At 47.0% G+C, this 20375-nt stretch overlaps 2 protein-coding genes across 6 annotated transcripts in view; one reads left to right on the plus strand and one right to left on the minus strand.

Moving 5' to 3' along the window:
• On the minus strand, positions 1-17491 carry LOC120765853 (heat shock factor protein 3-like). The gene is made up of 15 exons (XM_058424198.1): positions 17414-17491; positions 16781-17000; positions 15638-15783; positions 14411-14519; positions 12660-12787; positions 9669-9793; positions 8719-8794; positions 7993-8054; positions 7481-7562; positions 7063-7196; positions 6028-6273; positions 4754-4859; positions 4127-4192; positions 3221-3287; positions 1-2633 (listed from the first exon to the last, which is right to left on the minus strand). Exons 1-15 carry the CDS (start codon positions 17489-17491, stop codon positions 2302-2304), a joined length of 1977 nt encoding a protein of 658 aa, XP_058280181.1. The 3' UTR covers positions 1-2301.
• HEPH (hephaestin) overlaps positions 16015-20375 on the plus strand; it is a 23379-nt gene continuing 19018 nt past the window's right edge. Inside the window, exons 1-2 of one of the 5 annotated variants that reach the window (XM_040089680.1) lie at positions 16015-16059; positions 19073-19269. In XM_040089680.1, coding sequence (XP_039945614.1) covers positions 19109-19269 — 161 coding nt within the window. In that variant the 5' untranslated portion in view covers positions 16015-16059; positions 19073-19108. Of the gene's footprint in view, positions 16060-16314; positions 16399-16439; positions 16665-17355; positions 17458-19072; positions 19270-20375 lie in introns of those variants that run through there. The other 4 variants (XM_040089678.2, XM_040089682.2, XM_040089681.1 and 1 more) reach the window with 4 other exon arrangements.

Below are 20375 nucleotides of genomic sequence, written 5' to 3' on the forward strand. Positions count from 1 at the left end.
TTTTTGCAACTCTTGCATTTAATTACTTCAGCATGTGGGTTTTTGTAGTTATTCAGTCTTCCCTTTTCTATTGCAATCTTAGGAAAGTTGCACAAATACTTTTCCCGGACCTGTACATAAACCAGACACATAGATGCACAAACTTTTTTTTTTAACTTTTTTTTTCCCAACTTTCTTAAGCCTTGGTTTCTTACCTTCTTAATAGAGAAAGTGTACTAAACACCCATGATGCACTCAGACCCAGTATCTGACAGTGAGCTGCGCTGAGGGGAGAGGACTCAGAGGAACATGACACTAATCTATGACAGAAACTACAGTCCAACCAGTGCAGGGAGTCAGAGGCACAGATCAACCTCCCAAAGAACTCTGTTGTCTGCATGGTGCTGTCAAACAGCACACCAGAAAATCCTGGTTTTCACTGATTCACTCTTGGCAAAACTGTGGCCTATGGGAAGGAATTAACAAACCAGACCTGACCTGGGACAGACACAACATGCTCACCTCCCCTTCTCCCTTCAGTTAATGAAAACTTGAGACTATGCAGCCCTTGGCCTCAACAAGCCAGAGAAATAAAGACTGAAGGCTTGAATAAGACAAACTTGACAAAAGGCAGTTCAAAAGATGGAAATGAGAAGGGTCGCGAGGTAAGAACAGGTACAGAAGCACAGAAATGAAATGACACTGAAGGCGTTACACACTCAGGAGCAGGACCTTCCTCTGCAACTCAGAGATTTGACAGTGAAGCACAAATCCAATCAAGCTGGGCCAGCACAGGTAACATGCATTATCTAGCACGCTTCAGAGTATCTACCTTGGACTCTCAAATATAAAAGAGCTCAGCACTTTTTAGTTCAGGAACGTTAGAGAGAACAAAGCCTGCAGGTAGCCTGAATTCCTAAAACTGGAAAAAATTTACTGTGCTGGAGGGAAATAACAGGTGATATCATCCAAGAGGGTTTCTACCTGCATCCAGGCCTCTTGTAACCCCAGCAGTTTGCTGTGACTTCTGCACATAGCAGGTTTGTGTGGGCTGGTGAAGCTGTGACATGCTTGGTACTAGCACACAACTTTGCTGCTGCACTGACACTGGGGCTCAGCTCCACAGTGCAGCTGCTCAGAGAGCTTGGGAAACAGCGCCAGAAGAAACTCTGGGGAAAGACTTTTTGGTGAAGTAGACACTAGTTTATGTAATCCATTGTCAAAAGACTCAGATGCATCAGGTTTACCTGGCTTTAGGATTCCACGGGCAGAAACCGCAGCATGAAACCTGGTGTCTGTACAGGGGCAGGGAACAATAGCTGCTACCAGCAGAGAGATACCTTAAGGTGACGCTCCGTGTCAGCACAAGGCACCCCAGGGCTCCCCTTCTCAATTTAAGGACGGCTGCTGGCCTTTGCTAAACATGAATCAGTCCTACTGACCATCTCCAAGGACACATGACCTGTGAACTGGGGGCAGGTTACCCCGGAACTGCCATGCAATGTGCATGAGAAATCAGCGCTACACAGGGGGGCAAGCACTCCCTACCACAACTCCTACAATCCAGGGCAATGGACGTGTGCTAGCATGTTAAAAAATAATACTCCACAGTTAAATGTCATTTTCCATAGGAAAAATGTTCCCTATACCTAGGAGCAAATCTAGGAGTATGAAAGTAATTTAAGCGGATGCAAACAATTGTAGCCAGTAACTATCAAAAAAAGCAATCTCAAATTAAAAACAAAATTTGAAAACAACTTAATTCCAAACAGTAGGCAACCCACCTATTGAAGCAGGCTCTCCAGACAGTTAAAACCAGGTTTAAAATATTACACACCACATTACTATCCAGCTAATAAAAACAAACACCACCCCCAACAAAAAAAAAACCCCAAAACCAAAAAACAAAACAAAACAACAACAACCCCTACCCCCCCCAAAACAAAACAATACAATAACAAAAACAAAACCCAAAAAAACACCGAACAAAAAACCAGCCAAACTTTACAAACAGGATACAAACAGATTTCCTGTTGCAATAAGAATATTGGATAAAAAGTTATGGAATACACTGTGGTATGTTTACAGGGTTGCTTCTTCTTCCCCTCTGTCTGGTGCCTTTACTCCACTAGCTCTTGATGTTGTTGAGCTTGTGTTCAGTTCTCCCAGATGTGCTCCCTCCTTGCAGCAAGAGAACTTCCATTAGTCTGCGCAGAGCAGGATCCCCAGGAAGCAGGAGAGGACCGAGCTCATACTTTTTGCCGCTCCACTCCTTTGGTGGTTATTCCATAGCACTAAGCCAGTTACAGATGTTCTATGAATTCAAGAAATTTCTATCTCAGAGGCCTCATCTATGAAGTTAGCAACAGGACTGAGAAGCAGGAGTGGAAAGAGTTTATACTCTCCATTCCCGTCTTCTGGGAGGAGAGGTGGATCACCCACTCCCAGAGTGTCCAGAGGCTCGGCCTGGCTTGCTGGAGCTGCAAGTGGCACAACGGTTCCACTGGCTGATGGAGGCTGGAGAGCAGGTTTCTCCTCCAGGGGAGGCAGCAGAAAGTCTTTCGGATCATCCACCTTCCCCGCAGCTTCACCTGAAGGCAGCTCTTCAAATAAGGAAAGCAGAGGGTTGGCTCTGTACTGGATCAGCTGCATATCTGAGGGGAAAACAAACAGTTCAAACTGTTTCACCAACTGAAGGCTCTTACTCAAGGCAAGGAAAGCTGGAGAGGTTGCCTCAAACTTCATGCACTACAGGAAAGCCCAGGCTGGGCTAGGATGAGATAAAGCCTACACCCATGGCTGTCAGAGTGAAGCCAGTGTCCCTGTGCCTGGAAACATCAGTGCCTGAGCCCAATTCAAGCCCCTGACTCTCACAGCATGCAATGGCAGCACAGCAGTGGTAACCCGAGCAGCTCTGCCTTTGGGGCCATCACAACCTCTGTAGGAGATACTGCCACAAGGGCATTTATAGTTCTGCTCCCCACTGTGGCACTCGTTTCAGGTTTCCATGAGAATAGGGACACAGGATGGGACCCACGTTTTCACTGTGAAAAACCACAGGGCACAGGAAGGGCCTTTTAAGACTGAGGCACAGCTTCAAGATCAGTGAAACATCACAGTCTTCACAAAAAGCTTAAGACCAGACCAAAGAAGGAGATATAGGCTATAACAATTCCATTTCAATATTCAACTTTCACAGAGTGTGGAGCTGCCACAGCACTCCGTGTTCCTTCCTGCTCACCTTTGCTTCCTGCTGTTTCCTTCTCACCTGCTCCCAGACCTTCAGTGCTCTCTGCCAAGTTCGCCATCTGAAACAAAGCAGACAGAGACTTAAGACAAATGTTTAACAACAAAAAAATGCAAGTCTTTACTGACTGGTTAACAGAATTAGATGTCAAAGGAGGAGGGAAGAGAGATGGAACAGCTGAGCAATGAGCCTGTCGTTGCACACAAAGGCCTGCACACAGGAGCTCTCAGGAGGCAGCACAGGGAAATACAGACAAACTTAACTTACTAAACAAAACAAGCTTCTCAACTAGCAATTACTTGATTTACCTTCCAAACCAGAAGCTTTACTATAATCAGTCTTGTTGGGGTAACAGTTAATCGTGGTTTCATCACGTAATTGAATTTTGCAGGCACTGCTTCAAGATAGCTGCATTTTACATCAGTCGTAGTCAAAGCTCTTCCTTACTGGGAAATCCTAGTTTAAACATTATTTCAGGACTACAACAAAAATAGCTTGCAAGGGTTATTTTTTAATGGTAAGAATCAATTTTAGGAACTGGACCAAGAGAAGTAAGTTTGTGCTGAACTTCTGTGTATCTTCTGAGGAAATCCCATAGAGCCACGTTCAGAACAACTACAGTTACAATTTTCATTTAGTACTTTTCCTTCAGTCTTCCGACAGGCATTCCAAGTGTATGACTGAACTAGGAATGTAGCACTGGAAATTATCTTGGGATCCCTCTTAAATTCCAACATGCCAACACTGATAATTGAAACCCTGGAGTCAGCTGGATGAGATGAACGAGCAGTGTCACCCTGTGCCATCAGCCCTGTTCCCACCCTTGAGTTGCATCAAGCAAGATTCAACTCCCAGCATCACACTTGCCCTCCCCACCACTGAATTAAGTCTTACTCTTACATTTTCAATACCAGCGGGAGTTTCCATCAAGCTCATGTCCAGGGCTGGCAGCTCCGGATTAAACGTCTGAAAATAAAACCAGATCATATGTCAACTAAAGTTCTTGAAATAAAACAGCAGAGAGCTCCTAAAAGGACTGCAGAACCCAGTGTGCTGCTCCTTCCACTGAAGCACGGGGACAGTGGCACCTCCATGGGCTTTCTGCTGGGAGCTTCAAGCTATGGCAGTAAACTGAGGTCACAGGAGGAGAAAAGTGATTCCAGGAATACAGCTAATATTTCACTCCATATTATCCGTATTATCCAGTTGAATCAAACACACATTCAGGATGTGATGGTATTTGATTAGGCTTGAAAAGGAGAAATGAGGCAAATTGTTTCCTTTTTTTTTTCCCCCACCTCTTCAGTTCTTAGAACAGGAATCCTGTATGACCTGGGAAAGGCTCCCAGTATTACCCTGTACACTGTGAATACCTATGAATCATTCTATTTGTAACTATTTGCTTTTCAATATGTTCCCAACTCTTACCCATTACAACATGGAATAAACTAGCAGCATTTCATGATACAACTCGAGGATGAATTCTGAGTATTTCTCGGAAATCAGAAATAGTGAGAAGACACTCACGTCGCTGAACGCTTCGGCACCAAAGTTGTACTGCTTCCCTGACAGCATTGCTTGGAGCTCTTCAAGGCTGGCATCAATGCAGTTCAGAAAATCCTGAATTTCCTCTCTAAAAAGACAAAATTGCATAGCACTGTAAGGCACAGGTGGCAGGCAGGGCCTTCTCCTGCCCCACAGGGCAGGCTGCCTACAATCCAGAATAGCCAAATGGATGAAACTGAATTCCTGTATCACCTTTCACTCCAGCTCTTTGAGGTACAGGAACAAGGAAGACTACCTGAATAGCTAGCACAGCTACAGCTACCAGGTCAAAAAGCAGCTCCTTCTTCCAAGCTTACTTCCTCTCTCCTTTTAATATCTGGTGAATATTCTCAGATCCCGGCCTGTACACCAATATCTACTGCCCTGGGACAATAAATGATAGGCAAAGGGCTGGAAATAATCTGGGCCTGAAGGAACTCCACCTGCTTTGAAACATCGGTTTGCTGCCCAACTGGACGTGTTTCCAGGGACAGTGGGCAGGATATGAGGGACAGTAAAGAACCTGAGAAGGCAGCTGCAAGCACAATGCCCACACTGCATGTCTTGCTGTGCCATGAGGTGCTACTGCACTGAATTCCCAGCTCTGAGGAATGGGCAGTTCCAAGGCACTGCCCCACATCCTGCAGTGCCCAGGAGGGAAGGTACAGCAGGGCCTTCAGACCATATGAGTGCTAGGACACCACCCCAGACCCTCCTACCTGCTGCTGACCACAGCAGAAGAGCTGTAGGAGTGAGGGTTAAAGCTCTGTCCTCGACATAGCTCTCCTGCAGCCACAGTGGGGCGGGGACCCACAGCCTGCACCCCTGACCCAGGGCTGTGTGATCTGACAGGGCACACGGGAAACAGCTTTGTACAAATGAGGGGCAGAGAAGGAAAGAAGAGCGAGGTGACCACCAGGACAATCCAGATCCCAGGAACAAAGTGCCAACAATGCCAGCCCGAGATCAGTGCCCTGCAGGTGCTGCTCAGTGCCACCTGGCAGTGACAGCAGAGGGCTGATGGGACACACTGATGGATGTTACCATAAAGGTGGGAGGGAAATTTGCCCTTTTTCAATGTGATACTAACACTTGGCTTTTTCAAGCCCTGGTAACAAAGGTGCAGAGAATTCACTTCATCAATGACAATTCAAAAGCTAATTCCCTAAGTTCTGCCAAACAACACACCTTCCGAAACTCTGACAGGATCCCACAGGGTGACAACAGCACAACACTTTTCAGAAACAAGTTAATACCTGTCCAGCAAAGGATCACTTTGGTTTCCAGAGCTGCTCTCATTTAAGATGGAGTCAATTACTGACACGGGGTCCTCTGGAGCATTTGGCTGTGCAGTGTGGAGCTCCACAGCAGCCGTGCTTATTTCGCCGGATTTGCTGACATCGTTTATAGGAACTGATGGGACGGGTTCTGCACAATTTAACTCACTTGGCTGTGACACTTGACAAAGAGGTAAGCCAGGATCCAGAGCTGCCTGTGGCTCTCTAAAATGTGACCCAAACAGAAACAACACACAGGAGAATTGATCAACTGCATTACTATTCATTTCAGGTTTAGTACTCCAAATCTTAGTAAGATTAGGCCAGTCAAGGATTCAAGTAACAAACTGGTCTTTAGAAAAAGCAGCAAAGTGGCAGATGAAGAATCTCTTACTACAGCTTATACAGAGACTATGTATTAGAGCAAAACACCTCTTTTTCCCAGGCAAAAGGCAGCAATATAGTGTATAGGAAGTAGGCAGGAGGGAAACTCCTAACAGACTCTGGAAAGAAAAGATTCCAAATCAGTCTTTATTTCACGCTGGGTATTAACAACTAAATAGGTTTTCAGTAAAATCTGTTGCCACACAGAGAATGACTTCCCTAGGATATGCTTAGTGAGAGCAGCATTGCAACTGGAGATAAAACTATACATCTTGATTTGTTAGTAATCTATATACGTTCTGGATTATTAGAGACCTATATATGCATTCAGGTCCCAGTCCAGTTGAAAAGTCAAGTACGTGTTTCATTTGTTGAATGGACAAAAAAGCCTCAGCAAATTAAACCTGCAGTGCCCATCAGTGTGACAGGCCTCCAGGGACTCCTGAAAAGACATGAACTCTGCTAATGACCAATGCTACATGCTGTAGAAAGAGAGCCTACAACAGGCCTGTCACAAATGCACATTCAGAGAGACATTTCTGTTTCCCCAAATCCAGATGGATCACCAACATTAACATAACTACCCAGTTAACAACCCAGGCATAAATACTTCATATCCTTTGGGCATACCTGGCTCTGCCACTTGTGTGTGCCACAGCAAGGAGGCCATTGGTGGCATTTTCCAGGGTGTCAGTGATATCTCGGATTATCAGACCGGAACCATTTCCATCCTCTTCATCTGCACTATGTTCAGAAAAAGCCATCTGCAGATACAGCACAGAATGAGTAAAACACAGGCTCTGACCTTTTATTTTTTCATACTGAAGCCCCATTCTGCTTGCAACTTCTCTTTTCCTGTTTACATTTCATCTGTGCCCAGGTGCACCAATTTGTATGATTTTACAGCCAGAGTGTTGCTCTAAAGCTGCCCATTACAAAAGGGAGTGCATTTGATTACCAGGTCAGGGTATTTGTAGCTATAAGGATGACTGATATCACTGTGCATCATCCTGTCCAACCCACTGTCCCCATCCCTGGGGAGACTTACAGCTTGGCCACTCTCCACAGGGATCCGGACATACTGACGACTGTACTTGGAGGGCGATGCACCCGCAGCATCCGTGAGAGACCTGAGACAAAGCACAACTTCAGTACATCCTGACTGCCAGAGGGAAGAGCTGCAGCAGTGCCAAAGACAGGCGGTAATGGCAATCATTCTTGCCCTCCTAAGAAGCTTGGCTTTTGGGATCGTGTGTCGGGATCTGCACGCAGCCTGTACTACACACACACACACAGTCTGGAAGAAGGCAGTCACATGTGCATGTTTTGAGATTTACCACTTCTGATAACTGTGCCCTTTGGAATTGAAAATGCACAGAATATTCTCTTCCCACCTGTTTTAGTGATAAGGAGGAAATACTTATTTTGTGCTTGACTGAACTGCCATCAGCTTTCTCAAGTTTGAATATACAAGTGATGGAAATAGCTGTCACACAACAGAAACTGATTTATCCCTACAATTCACATCTGGCACTGATCTGGGACCTATGAAGTAATTACCTTTTTCTTTTGACCCCAACAATATAATTTCCTCGCATCAGACTTAGTATAAATTGAAGAATCTAAAAAGGAAAAACAAAAGAAAACCAAAACCAAGTGGTCAGCATAGCAATCCTAAGACTAAATTCTTAATTCAGATTTTACTATAAAATGATATAGTTACATGACAGAAATTAACATGTATTTTAAAAATCCATTTGCAATTGTATCTTAAAGAACAAGGCAAGAGTTACAAACTGCACAGAAAAATTAGCCCACTTTCACAGTTGGCTTTTTTTGGAAATGCAATATAACAGCACAAGTCACTAGAGGATTCCAGACCAGAAACAGCTGAGGAGTAAACCAGAGAAATTCTTTTCCAGCGTGCAAGCTCCTACAGTTTCTGCATTCCAAGTTCACTTCTCAAGTGGTCTAAGTGTATCCTGGTCCAAGATCTTTCACCGACTTCATTCCATGTGCCTGCAATCTCTCAAGTTCTGGGCTCCTGTTATCATGCACTGTCTCCACACACTGACATCCTACTATGACTTCTCCTTAGCGCTTTGCTCGTGGTTCTTTACTGTGCTACTTCTGGGACACTCAGGAACTGTTAATATTTTCTTTATGCTGTATTAATACAGCCTGTTCAGCTCTGTGTCATTTGTCATTCTACATAAGCAAAGAATGCCATGAAGTATCACAGAGGCAGGAATAAGGATGGTAGCACTGAAGATGCTGCAATGGTACCTTAGACAGCAGCTTCTGTTGTTGACTGTGCTTCTGCCTTAGAACTGCCACTTCTTTCCACAGGGCCTTATTTTCTCTGCAATGCAGAATAAATCAGAAGACAGAGGATGAACAGAGTTTACTTTATATGCTCTAGTTTAACAGCTTTCAAACTTTTAGAGTACCTTGCAGAACCAATGGCAACATTCCCTCTGTGGATAACTAACCCTCAGTTAATTTGATCCACTAGCATAAACTCTAGGTTAACTTAACTCCATTTTCCATCAGCAGCAACAAACACTCACTCAATAAGGACACCCTCATCCTCTGCTGCTCCACCAATAATCTTGATCTGAGGTATTCCTTCAAAGCCTCAAAGCTGTTGAATAAGGACTTTGTGTTATACTCAGCCTGTTTCCAAACACTGACAGCCTTGGGACAGATCTAAAGGTGGTGTTCAAGGGACTTGGTTGTTTTCTTTTTTTTAACGAACAGAGAGAGAGAGAAAGGTGAACCTTATCAACCTGAACTCTGGTTGATATCTGCTGGCATACCAATGACCTGAATGAATTACCAGTGCCTATATGAAGGAGATTTGAGAGAACAGAGATGAGGATGTGCAAAGTCCACTTCCAGTTAGAAAGAAAACATACCAATTGTCTCTCACTGCATCTAACTCTGTTTGTATTCAAAAAATTAAAATGCTCTTATTGACCCAAAAAACTACTACAGGTGCTGGCAACCAGAGTGAAATCTCAAGGCAGCCAACAAACTCCCAATCTAAATCTCCAGTCTGTAACTGAGTTACAAAACCAAACAAGATTCAGAACGTTGTGTGGGGTGGAATGGGAATTCTTAGGAAAAAATATAGCTTCACCTGTTTCCAGTTCAAATGAAACCCATATTTAGCCAATCTCAATCAGATACAAGCACCATTCAAAGCATAAGCACCCCGAAACAGCCAAGTCTACCTCTTCATGTTAGCCAGCCTGACATCCATGTTGTTCTGCTGCTCTCTCATCTCCTGCACTTCAGACAGGACTTTGTGTAAATCCTCCGTGCAGACCTTGAGATCCTCAGTTCTCACTGCAGACACCTAGAATAGGCACACATGCTTTACTACAAACAGTGCATACTCCTTGCAGAGTGCAGTCAGCCTGCAGGGCAGCGCCAAGCCCCATTAAAAGACCAGGTAAGACTGCAATTCTTACAGGGCACAAAACACCACAACTGCTACAGGTGACAATCCTTAGGACAGGCTGCACTGTACGAAAAGAATGAGATGCCAATAAAAACACGAGATTAGCACTTTGTACCTGGAGACAGTAGATTCATGACTGTAATTCACAATAAAAACCACGGGCTGCAAAGGGCTTTCCCTAGGGGTTCTCTGCCAGGCCTGGTGACAGTTTGCCCTCTAGTGTCACAGAGTGAACAGCCAAAAAAACCCCACAGCCGATAGTGGAAGAACAAGATGATCATATTCCTCCTAGATGATCATAGTCCTTCCAGCAAAGGACTAACAAATTTGTTACTGGGAGATGAAGGTGCCTAGTCAGATGCATCCTACTCAATCTGAAAATTTATCTCACACCAGCTGAATTACTGATTCCTCTATTGGCGTTTCCTCTACCACCTCTCTGCTCGGTGACATTCCAAAGTTATGGAGACTTGTCTGCAGAAAGAAGAGTCCAAACTGCTCTTCTGCTTGCAGCACAATATGTGAATGTTGCTACTTCAAACAATGGTGGAAGAGCCATCAGAGAGCAAAAAGTTCACCATCTCCTTCCTGCTCTTCTACCTTAAACATTTTCCAGTTCCTTCAGCAACTTTGCAGCACAAGCATTGTTGGCTGCAACACAATTCAGGATTTTGAGAAAGCCATCACATGCACGTGTCTGCTGAATGACACATCCAGGTTTTGTGGGCATAATTTTAAATACCATTTTGTGAAATGCTGACTGTAATTGGGCCACATGGAGTCGTACCAGTGTCTCTCTCAACCTACAGCCTGCTGGGAGTTTTCTTGTCATGCTGCTAAATTCCAAGGAGGGTGTGAAAGCATCTCATGTGGATTCCAAGGGGGAGGGGAAAGCACCAATGTGGGATTGGCCTGCTGAAGTGTGAGGTAACTTCTGCGCAGGTTGGCTCACACATCTCAACTTTCAGAGGGCAGTGGATTGGTCAGAAACGAACCTATGGCATCATAAATCAACATCCCATCCCTTTGTGCTTGAACAGACCACAGCTGTTGTGCAATCACTTCTCAGACATCACTAACTACTTTCCTGACACAATCCCATGGTGCAAAGGATGGAATGAAGGGTCTGAGAGTTCTCCTCCCTCTCTGCAGTCTAGATGCTTTGCTGTTTGCTGCTTGCAGTTAGTAACTTAGGCTAATGTACACCGGATGCATCCCAAAAGGAATTCAAGACTGTCTGATTTCTCTTTAGCACACCACCTCTCTGAGGGAAGACAACCAAAAGTTGCAGGAAGTGTGTGGAAATTCTGAATGCAGCCAGCCGGCATCCAAGAAAACAAGAGACAATATAAATTCCGCCCAAGTACAAGTAACTGCTCTTCAGAGTCCCCAACTGGCTAATCGGGGTGTTCAGTCCTTGGCTGCTGAGGCACTGGCACAGGCTGCCCAGAGAAACCTGGGAGTCCCATCCACCCCTGGTTGGATGGGGCTTGGAGCATCCTGGTCCAGTGGGAGATGTCCCTGCCCATGGCAGTGGGTGGAATGAGATGAGCTCTAGGATGCCTTCCAACCCAAACCATTCTGGTATTCTGTGAAGTCAGACAGGGCATCTGCACACCAGTAGAGCTCAAAGTGAAATGGAGTAAGTAAAGCAAGTCCTGCATTCAAATCTGCAGTCCTGACAGAGGCTTGAAATACAGTTTATAGCCAATACTGGAATATAGTCCCATTCCAGACAGTAAAAAGAGCAAGAAAATTAATGACTGTTTTGCAAAAAACCCACTAACAATTCCTGTGCAACAAAGAGTGTATTTCACCAGCCTATCCAGTGCTTCCTACGAATGTCCTTGGCTCTGAGCAGAGCTTTTGTCTCTCCATCTAGAACACTCCACCCAGTGCACCACCCCTGGGACACATGGTGCCACACCTGACATCACCGTGCACCTGCCCTGCCAGGTGTGCACGCTGGGACACGCCGGTCACAGCAGCGGGGGGAGCACAGGCCCCAGCCAGAGCCACTCCATCGATTCTGGCTCCAAGCAGGGGCAGCTCAGCAAAGAATCAATCCAAACATAATTGTGGCTCTCCAGCCTGCCCTGGGCTTTTATTACCCTGGGCAATGCAGCCACACCTGACGACAGACTAAAGAAAAGATTCTGCTGTTCAAATGTCAACGTGATGTATCATGATACTCTCTTCCTCAGGATATTATGGGCTGTAATGTGCCAATAGAGGATAAATATCTGTGCAGAAACAGGTCAGACAAGGCCTGAACGTACAAAAGAAAAACAGAAAAGTGCTCATAAGGATGTAGCTTAGAGGCAACACAGTTTTGGAGGAGCAATATAATTTAGGCAAACTCATTCAAGTGAACTGGTTACTAATGACCGTGCTAATTTTTAATGGGTGTCAAATGGGCATGTATTTTCTTTTGTTCCTTTCACTTTGTGCCCTTCTTGGAGTTGGAGATGCTGACAGAAGTGCAGACCATGTTAAGCTGCAATCAGGGATATGAACTCTGGAGAAGGGCTGTGGTTTGATGATGGTGCAGAACATGGTCCTACCCCAGTTCACCACCAAGAGCAGAGCAGGTTTTGTCTAAGCACTGGCACAAGGAGGCCCAGCCAAGCACCGTCCTGGCATCACGAGGGAGTTACCTTGGTTCCCATGGCATTTGCTGGCTGTGTTTGAAACACCCATATGTGCTCCTGATAAGCCACTTCTCGTAACTAAGTGAAGTAAATATGCGCTTAGACTATACCTTGCGCTTGATGTTTTCCAGTAAATGTGCCTTCCCTTGCTTGAAGAAAGGGTGCTGGAACTCAATGACTGAGCTTTTCTCTGCTGTAATGATACCATTCTCCAGAGCAATCACCTTCCTGAAACCATCTGTGGAGAGGAAATCAACAAAGGCATTTCTTCCAGTTGAAAGCTGACCCAGAATACATACAGCTTAAGAAAAGCTCAATGCTACCAAAAAACCCACTGCACTGTAGTTACTGGGAGCAGAAACTATGAGAAACAGCCAAGGTAGCCTTTCTTAGTGCTCCATCATTTCACTGCTCTGATCTTCACAGCTAGAGAGTTCCACAGTACCACTGCCTGCCCTTGGCAGCTGCACAGCAGAGGCCATTGTGCATCCATGGGAAGGACGCCCACGGCCAAACCATCATAGCCACATACAAACCCTCACAACAGTTAGATAGAAATGAGATTTATTATGACATCTTGAATAAAATCATGTCCCAGTGGATGCAGAGTAATGGTACTTTCCCTTTTATCGCTGACAACAACACATCAAAACAAATGCTGTCATAAACCACCATGGTCTATAGAATAAAGCAAGGCAGAAAAGTTAATTCCTTGCCTGCCTCTGTGAACACCTGCAGCAGAGCACCTTCTTCATACTAGACTGCTTGCATAAAGTAAGATATTGCCAGTTCTATTTCCATCACTGCTCAACACACCACAGGGTAGATGAATGATTCAGCTGACAGGCCAATCCACCCCTCTCCTCAGTCAAGGTTTTAACACAATTATTGCACTCCAACTATTATTAGAAAGCCAGGATAGATCCAGCAGGAAAAGGAGGCTGCTACTACATTGTACATCTACGTAGGAATATTTAATCTTTTTTCATTTGTCCTGGCTATAAGGGAAGAAATGATTGTTTCTTTGGACTCTCCTCTATCACTGAAGTGATGGATTTTACAAATGCAAGCACACAACACAAAGAGAAGCATCTACCCTCTGTCCAGAGACTAAAGAGATGTGCTATAGGTTACAAAACCTATGCAGGCATCAGCTAGAGAGATCAGGCAAACCTACTGGGCAAGGACAGAGAGCTCCTCCCCATCAGTCTGAAATTCTAACTAAAGCAGTGCCTCCTCTGCTGTTTGTCCCTCCAGTGGTCCCAGAAGCTTCAGTAGTTATTCCTTTTGTTTGCTGCAGTCCTGCATGCTGCACTGTGCCCCTGAGGCACCCTCAGGGCTCCCCTCTGCCTGGCCACGCTGTACACGTGCTATGCAACGCTGCCAAATGATCCTCAAAAGTTGAGCAGAGAAAACATGATGAGAAATGTATTCCAGCTCGGCTCATCAGCAGGAATGATCTAGTTCCAACACAGCAAAGCAAGCAAGAGCAATGGCAGCCCCAAAATCCAGGCAATTTTTTTTCGCATTCTAGGTATATGGGTGTACACACAGCCTCTGCTTCCCTAGGGACACACAGGTCAGCTGTAAGAGCAACGCTGGAGCTCAGGGAACCTCACTCCACTGTAGGCACCAGCACATATACTCCTACAGCAGTTACTCAAAACAACTTGGAGCTAAAACACAAAAACTAAACAAAGCTCTATCATCAGTCTTTTCTTTTGCAAAGCAAACTTAAGGCCAGGGCTCAGGTTTTCAGGGATGAAAGAGTTGCCAAGTCCATTTGCTTGTTTAAAGAAATCCAAACCAAAGCCAAGTAGCTAGGAACTTGGCAGACAGAGTGGGAACTGCTGATGCTTACACATGTTGAGTTGCCGTATGAAGCTGGAGATATTGTTGTGTTTGAAGTACTTGGGGAGCAGCTCCTTGGCAAACCTCTGCTCATCCAGAATGCAGAAATTCTCGCCATTCTAGAAAATAAGCAGAAGTAACAGTTAGCGAATAAGCACAGCTTTTCTAAGGTGTTGCTCTTAAGCGAAGATCATAAATCAGCAGAGACTGTTCTGACAGCAGACAAGGGCAAAAGACTCCACCAAGTGAACTGTCTGTGGGAACACTTCTGAGTACTTGGGACTGGACTAAAAAGTTTGAATTCAAAGACACAATTACACTGAACACTTCTATTGAACAGGAAATTTTCTTAAAGCCCTGACACACCAATCTTAATCCAAAGCAAAATCGTTCTACAAACCTGCTCCCTTTGTCCCCGTGAAACATAAGCATTGCACAACCCCAATGGAATTCGTGCCGCTAAAGAGATTTCATCTCCCTTCATCAGTCTGCCCAGCTCCTGACAAGATTCTTCCATTGTGCATGCTATGTCATCACTAAAAATAACCACGTAACGTTGCTGAGTTACCGAAAGTTCAGACAACACAACCCAGCGGTGACCAGGAGTAAGTGTGACACCAGCACCGCCAGATTTATCATACGCTCAAGATCAAACTTCCTGGAAACAGGGAGAGCTTTTTGCATCACTTTTATGTTGTTCACGGAGAGAACAAAAATATTGTGTCTCTTTTCATCTTTGCCTTTGTAAAGGACAAACAGCTGGAAAAAAGTGTAGAAAAATCCTACGGACTTAAAAATGACAGGAAACGAAACTAAATACAGTGCGTGTCTGGGGCGTCTGGTCGGTGTGTCCGTGCCCTGTGCCCGCAGGGCACGTATCTCTCCGCTCCGGAAGGAAAATGGGCAGCTAATGGCTCCTGACAGCGTCCTTTCACCGCTCAGAGCTGCTGACCGGGATTTGGGGACTGTCCCCCGGGGCTGTCCCGCTGCGCCGGCACCGCCGCCGCGGGCCGCACGCGGTGGGGGGGGGCCCGGGCGCGGCCCCGCGCACGCCGGTCCGGCAGCACCGCCGCAAGCGGGGCGGGGAAGCGGGCTCGGCGCGCTCCGGGCGGCCGGGTACCCTCCGCCACCGCCCGCCCGCCCGCCCTCAGGGCTCCGCAGCCCCGGCCCGGCGCCTCCACCACCCTCGAGTCCTTCGCGCGGGCCTCCTCGGGCCGGGCCCGAGCCGCCACCTTACCCTGCTCCAGCAGATGACGTCGTCGCTGTCCGGATCCTCCAGCAAGGCCCAGAGCTTGGCGAGGAAGCCGGGGACGGGCACGGGCCCGGAGGCGGGCGCGGCGGGCGCGGCGGGGCCGCGGGGCAGCGCGGGGCGCCTCCCGCATCCTCGGACCGCGACGGGCCGCGCGAGCGGGGACGGGCCGCGCGGGGCCGCGCGACGCAGCCAGGGGCGGGGCCGCCGCGCGGAGCGGCCGCCGATTGGCGGGAGCCGCCAAACCCCGCCCCTCGCCCCGGCGGCCGCGAGCGTGACTCTTGTTGTGCTCCCGGGGGAGCGCGCGGCCGCGTGACGTCACCGCCCGCATTTAAAGGGACCGCAGCCGCTGTTCCGGTCAAGTCCCCGGGGAGCGCTCGCCCGGTCCCGCCGCAGGTCCCGCCCAGCAGGTGGGTGCCGCCGGCCGCAGCTCTGCCTGCGCCTCCGCCCGCCTCCCCGCACCGGGGGCCGAGCCCTGGGCGGGGCGGGCAGGTGCGCGCCGCGGGGCGGGCTCCGGGGCGCGGCTCGGCTGAGGCGCGGCCGGGCCGAGGCGCTCCCGCAGGTGCGGGGCGGAGCAGTCCGGCCCGCCCTGTGGGCGGGAGCGGGCGCGGTCGGCGCTGCGGGGCCGGGCCGGGCTCGGGCTCGGTCAGCCCGCGGAGGCAGTGCCCCTTTGTCCCTCCCGGGCTGGTCCCCGCCGGCGCTCCCGCGTCCCGCTCTGCAGCCCCGCCGCGCCGCCTCCCGCTCCGCACGTAAGGGATGAGCCGCCCGTCCTCCTGCCTTCTTCCGTGCTTTCCCCTCGCTCTCGGGCTGTGGTTTCCCTGCAGTCAGGTGTCGGGGAATATCCCTGCATCGTCCGCCTGGATCAGATGGGAGTTGGATCCCACCAAGCTGCCTGAGTTCTGATTTCCGTTCATTCGCGATTCCTGTGCTGTCGGGGACCTGGTAAAGGGCAGTCCTGGGGGAGGATTCTGCTGTAAAGTACAAGGTTCAGGGATGGATGTCGTATAAAACTTGGGTTGGTTTTGGTATTGTTTCTTTTTTTATTATTATTTTTCCTTAATCAAGGCAAATATTAATATCGGTGAAAAATGGAAAGCAAAAACTTTTTGAAACTAATTTAGCTACTTTCACCTTGCACTAGTCGAGTAACTGAATGGTGGTTAGCTACTGTGAAGGGCGTGTGAGCACTGACTGTGTCATCTGCTACATCTCCATTCAGGGATGTTTTTTGCCGCTCCCTAGAATTGCCCCCAGAGGTGTGTGCGATGTTGTGGTCAAACTCCAAGCAGAATCCCAGGTGGGGCTCTTTGTAAAGCTTTGGGAAGGGTGTCCCGAAGGCTTGTCCTTGACTCTTCAGTGGCAGAGCACGGCACAGAGCACACTGCGTGTGACTCCCCTGACGGGCGCCGTGCGGAGGAGGTTCGGTGCGGTGAGCAGGGGCTCCGGCACGGCGGGTTTGTCACCATCTGCATTTTTCATGAGAAAAATGAAAAGAGAGAGCCGCTGTTCCCCCGTGGTGTGGCACTTCCTGCACAGGCCAGCGGGATGGGAGCGCACAAAGAGCAGTGTGCCCCGGCTGCCTGGGCTCGGCGGCTCCGGGCCTCGAGGAAGCCGCCCCGTGCGCAGGAAGCTCCCGCGAACTTTGCCCTGAGTTGACACGAAGGCCGCAGCTTGGGCTGACTCAGGAGCATCCCGCTGCCCTTCCCTCGGGGTGTGTGGTGGCAGGGTTCAGGCTGGGGACTGGTGCTGCTGTTTCTGCGTTACCGTCACCTCTGCCTTTTGCTGGTCTGCTGCGTGAAGCAGCGCAGGTACGGCTTTCCGAACTCTATCCTTTGAGTCCATGTTGGCGCAGAGCGAGTCAAGAAAGGTATTTTACCTCCCTGTGAACAGCAGCGGGGAGTAAATCAGTGGCTGAGTGGTGTGTAGGGCTGGGTATGAGCCAGAGTGCTGCTGTTGCTCCCACCCTGCTGAAGCTGCTTTGAAGGGGCTGTTCTGTATCTGAGTTTTGTCAGGTGTATGACCAGGAGCTTCTGAAGGGGACTTGCTGGGGGAGCCACTGGAGCAGAGCTATGCTGTGTTGGATGGATCCAGACCACCGATTTAGAGATCCTGACAGCTCCCTTCTGAGAAAGGAGGGAAAGAATGTGTGTCCAAGCTTCCTCCAATTTAATGACTGTTTGGAAACATTGGCTTCTGAGAATAGCACAGCATGTTTGGAAATCAAGAAGTGAAACTTTGGAAGGTGTTTAGTCTATTGCTGTGTGCTGGGGCTGAATCATGGCTGTTGGGTATTAAGTGTTAGAAGAGATTTCAAAGCAGCTCTGTGTGACGCTGTGCTGACTGAAAGCTTAGAGAATATCCAGCTTTGCTGCAGACAATTCATGTTGCTGTTACGAACAAAGACAGTAAGAATAAAGAATGACAGTCTCTTTATGAAAAACCGTAGCCGTGGTGCTGTGTCACCATCCTTTTCTGTATGAAAACTGATTCTTCTGAGTCTTCTTGCTAGGTCATGTTTCTGATTCTCTTGCTATCTGTTTCTCTCTGCTATTCTAAGTTGCTGTTATATGTCTCAAGAGCTGTATCTCAGCATCTTGTTTAGGTGCAGTTTGTTTGTTGGCTAAATCCAGCTTTGTTAAGGGTATCGTTGTGTGAGGGCTTTTGTCGTCATTTTCATGTGATTTTTAAATGCAGTTTAATCCTTCCTTATCTTTTGGTGTAATTCTACTGCCTCATATTGCATCAGCTTCGCCTTCATTCAGGCTGTTGTTTGAGCCTGTGTTCACATAACTGATGATTTCAGACAGTTTCCCTAACTTTTTCCCAAATCTCTTTGGAGTATTTCTGATGTTTATTGCCAGCAAGCTTGGTGTCAATTGGAAGTTTTATGAGCGAGCTACTTACTGATCAAAATCATTGGGGAAATAATGGAACAGAAAGGAAAAACCTTGTACAGCCTGTTTGAGATATAATCCTGTATTACAGATAGCTGCTCCCTAAGAGCCATCTTTAAAGAAGTTAAAATTTAAAATTACTTCATACTGACTGAACTGTACTTGCTCGGGTGACTTAGAATAGCGAGATCTTGGTGACAGTTTAAAATATGCACATACCTGCTCAGGACTATTTCCTTGAGCTTTGTATGCGGACCTGTAGGATGATTTGGAAGGTGGGCAGTAGTGAAAAAAGAGTTAATTAAACTATTATGAAAGCAGCACTTTTGGTATTGGGGGCTCATTACCAAGGCATGATCTCCATCCACTTGAGGTGTCAGTTTTGTTACAGAGTGATTTCCTTCTTCAATATTTGAATAATGATACCAATAATACTTACACCTGATTTCTTCATACCCTCTCGAAATGTCCAGGACCTTCAAACCAAATGGTCATATTCTGTTTCATTCTTTTTGTGCTTCCCAAATAGGTGTAGCTTCCAAGGACGCCTTCCCTTCAGGCTGCGATGGGGTCAGTCTGGTGGTTGCTGCTCTGCATCCCCGTGCTGTCTCCCGCATTTGCTGGGGGTGTCATCCGAGTCTATTACCTGGGGATCCATGAGGTGAACTGGAACTATGCTCCAACTGGGAGAAATGTGCTCGCTAACCAGAGTATTGCACAAAACCGGTACGTTCGCTTCTAACAGAATTTAGTCTGGGGCTGGCTTTAAGCTGTCATTTGATGTGTAATTTAATGCAAGTATTTTGGGGCATCTCAGCAAGCAAGAGACACACTCCTGTAGATTCTGATATTTATGAGCTTAATGTTTAACTTGTTTTATGCTCCTGTGGTAAAACCTGTGTCAGTGGGAAAAGGGATGGTTAGTCTGGAGAGTCCAGAGCCCACACACTAGAGAGAAGTGTATGGAAAACAAACACGGAACAGAAAATAGAGGAGATACAGAACGGATTGTTCTAAAATAGCCCAGATTTTGCAATGCTCTACCCTGGAGTTTCATTTTGCTTAGTTCCAGCTGGTGATCAGCTTGTTTATCCTGAAGCATGATGACTTTTCATCTTTTTATAAATGACTTCGCAGAGCCAGCTTGTTTTCATTTTGGTGGAATTTCGAGCCTTAGACTTAATGGGACTTCCTGCAAGGGATTTTAGGGGATGTTTGAAAAACATTTTTGTTTTCCTTACGAAAATAAATTTGGAAACTGCAATAATTGGTTTGAGTAACTACACAAACAGTGTTTTGGGTTTAGCTTTCAAAACATCAAGCCTTTTTCTTTGGTTGCTGTTTTTTTGTATGTGTGGTTTGCTTTGTTTTTTATAAGGTTTCCATAGCATTTTAAAGGCATTTGTGCTTTTTTTCCTTGCCCTCATTTTCTGTGGCAGATAGCTGGTATTTTTTGACCTGCTCTCAGTGTTTTACCCCTCCATAATAACTAACACTCAGGTTCAGACACCCCCTTCAGAAACAGCAGAGCGGAAACTGGAAGGGTGCGCAGAAACATCAAGGTCTATCAGTTTAGCTTGGAAAACTCTGTTCTCTGGAGAGGCTGTGTGGGTGTAAATAAGCTCACAGGAAACACCCCAAAATTCAGGATTAATAAAGATGTTACCACTGACTCCTAAAGCGATAATGAATGCAGTGGATTTTGTTTGGTTTCTCTCATAATACACGAAGAGAAGGAAATTAAATTCAGGGCCATTGAATTTAAAAGCAATTTAAAAACTGTTGTCACTGCAAACAATTAGTTAATGGGACCTATTTGTACAATGACTGCA

Source organism: Hirundo rustica, chromosome Z (assembly GCF_015227805.2).
Source record: "Hirundo rustica isolate bHirRus1 chromosome Z, bHirRus1.pri.v3, whole genome shotgun sequence".
NCBI lineage: Eukaryota > Metazoa > Chordata > Aves > Passeriformes > Hirundinidae > Hirundo > Hirundo rustica.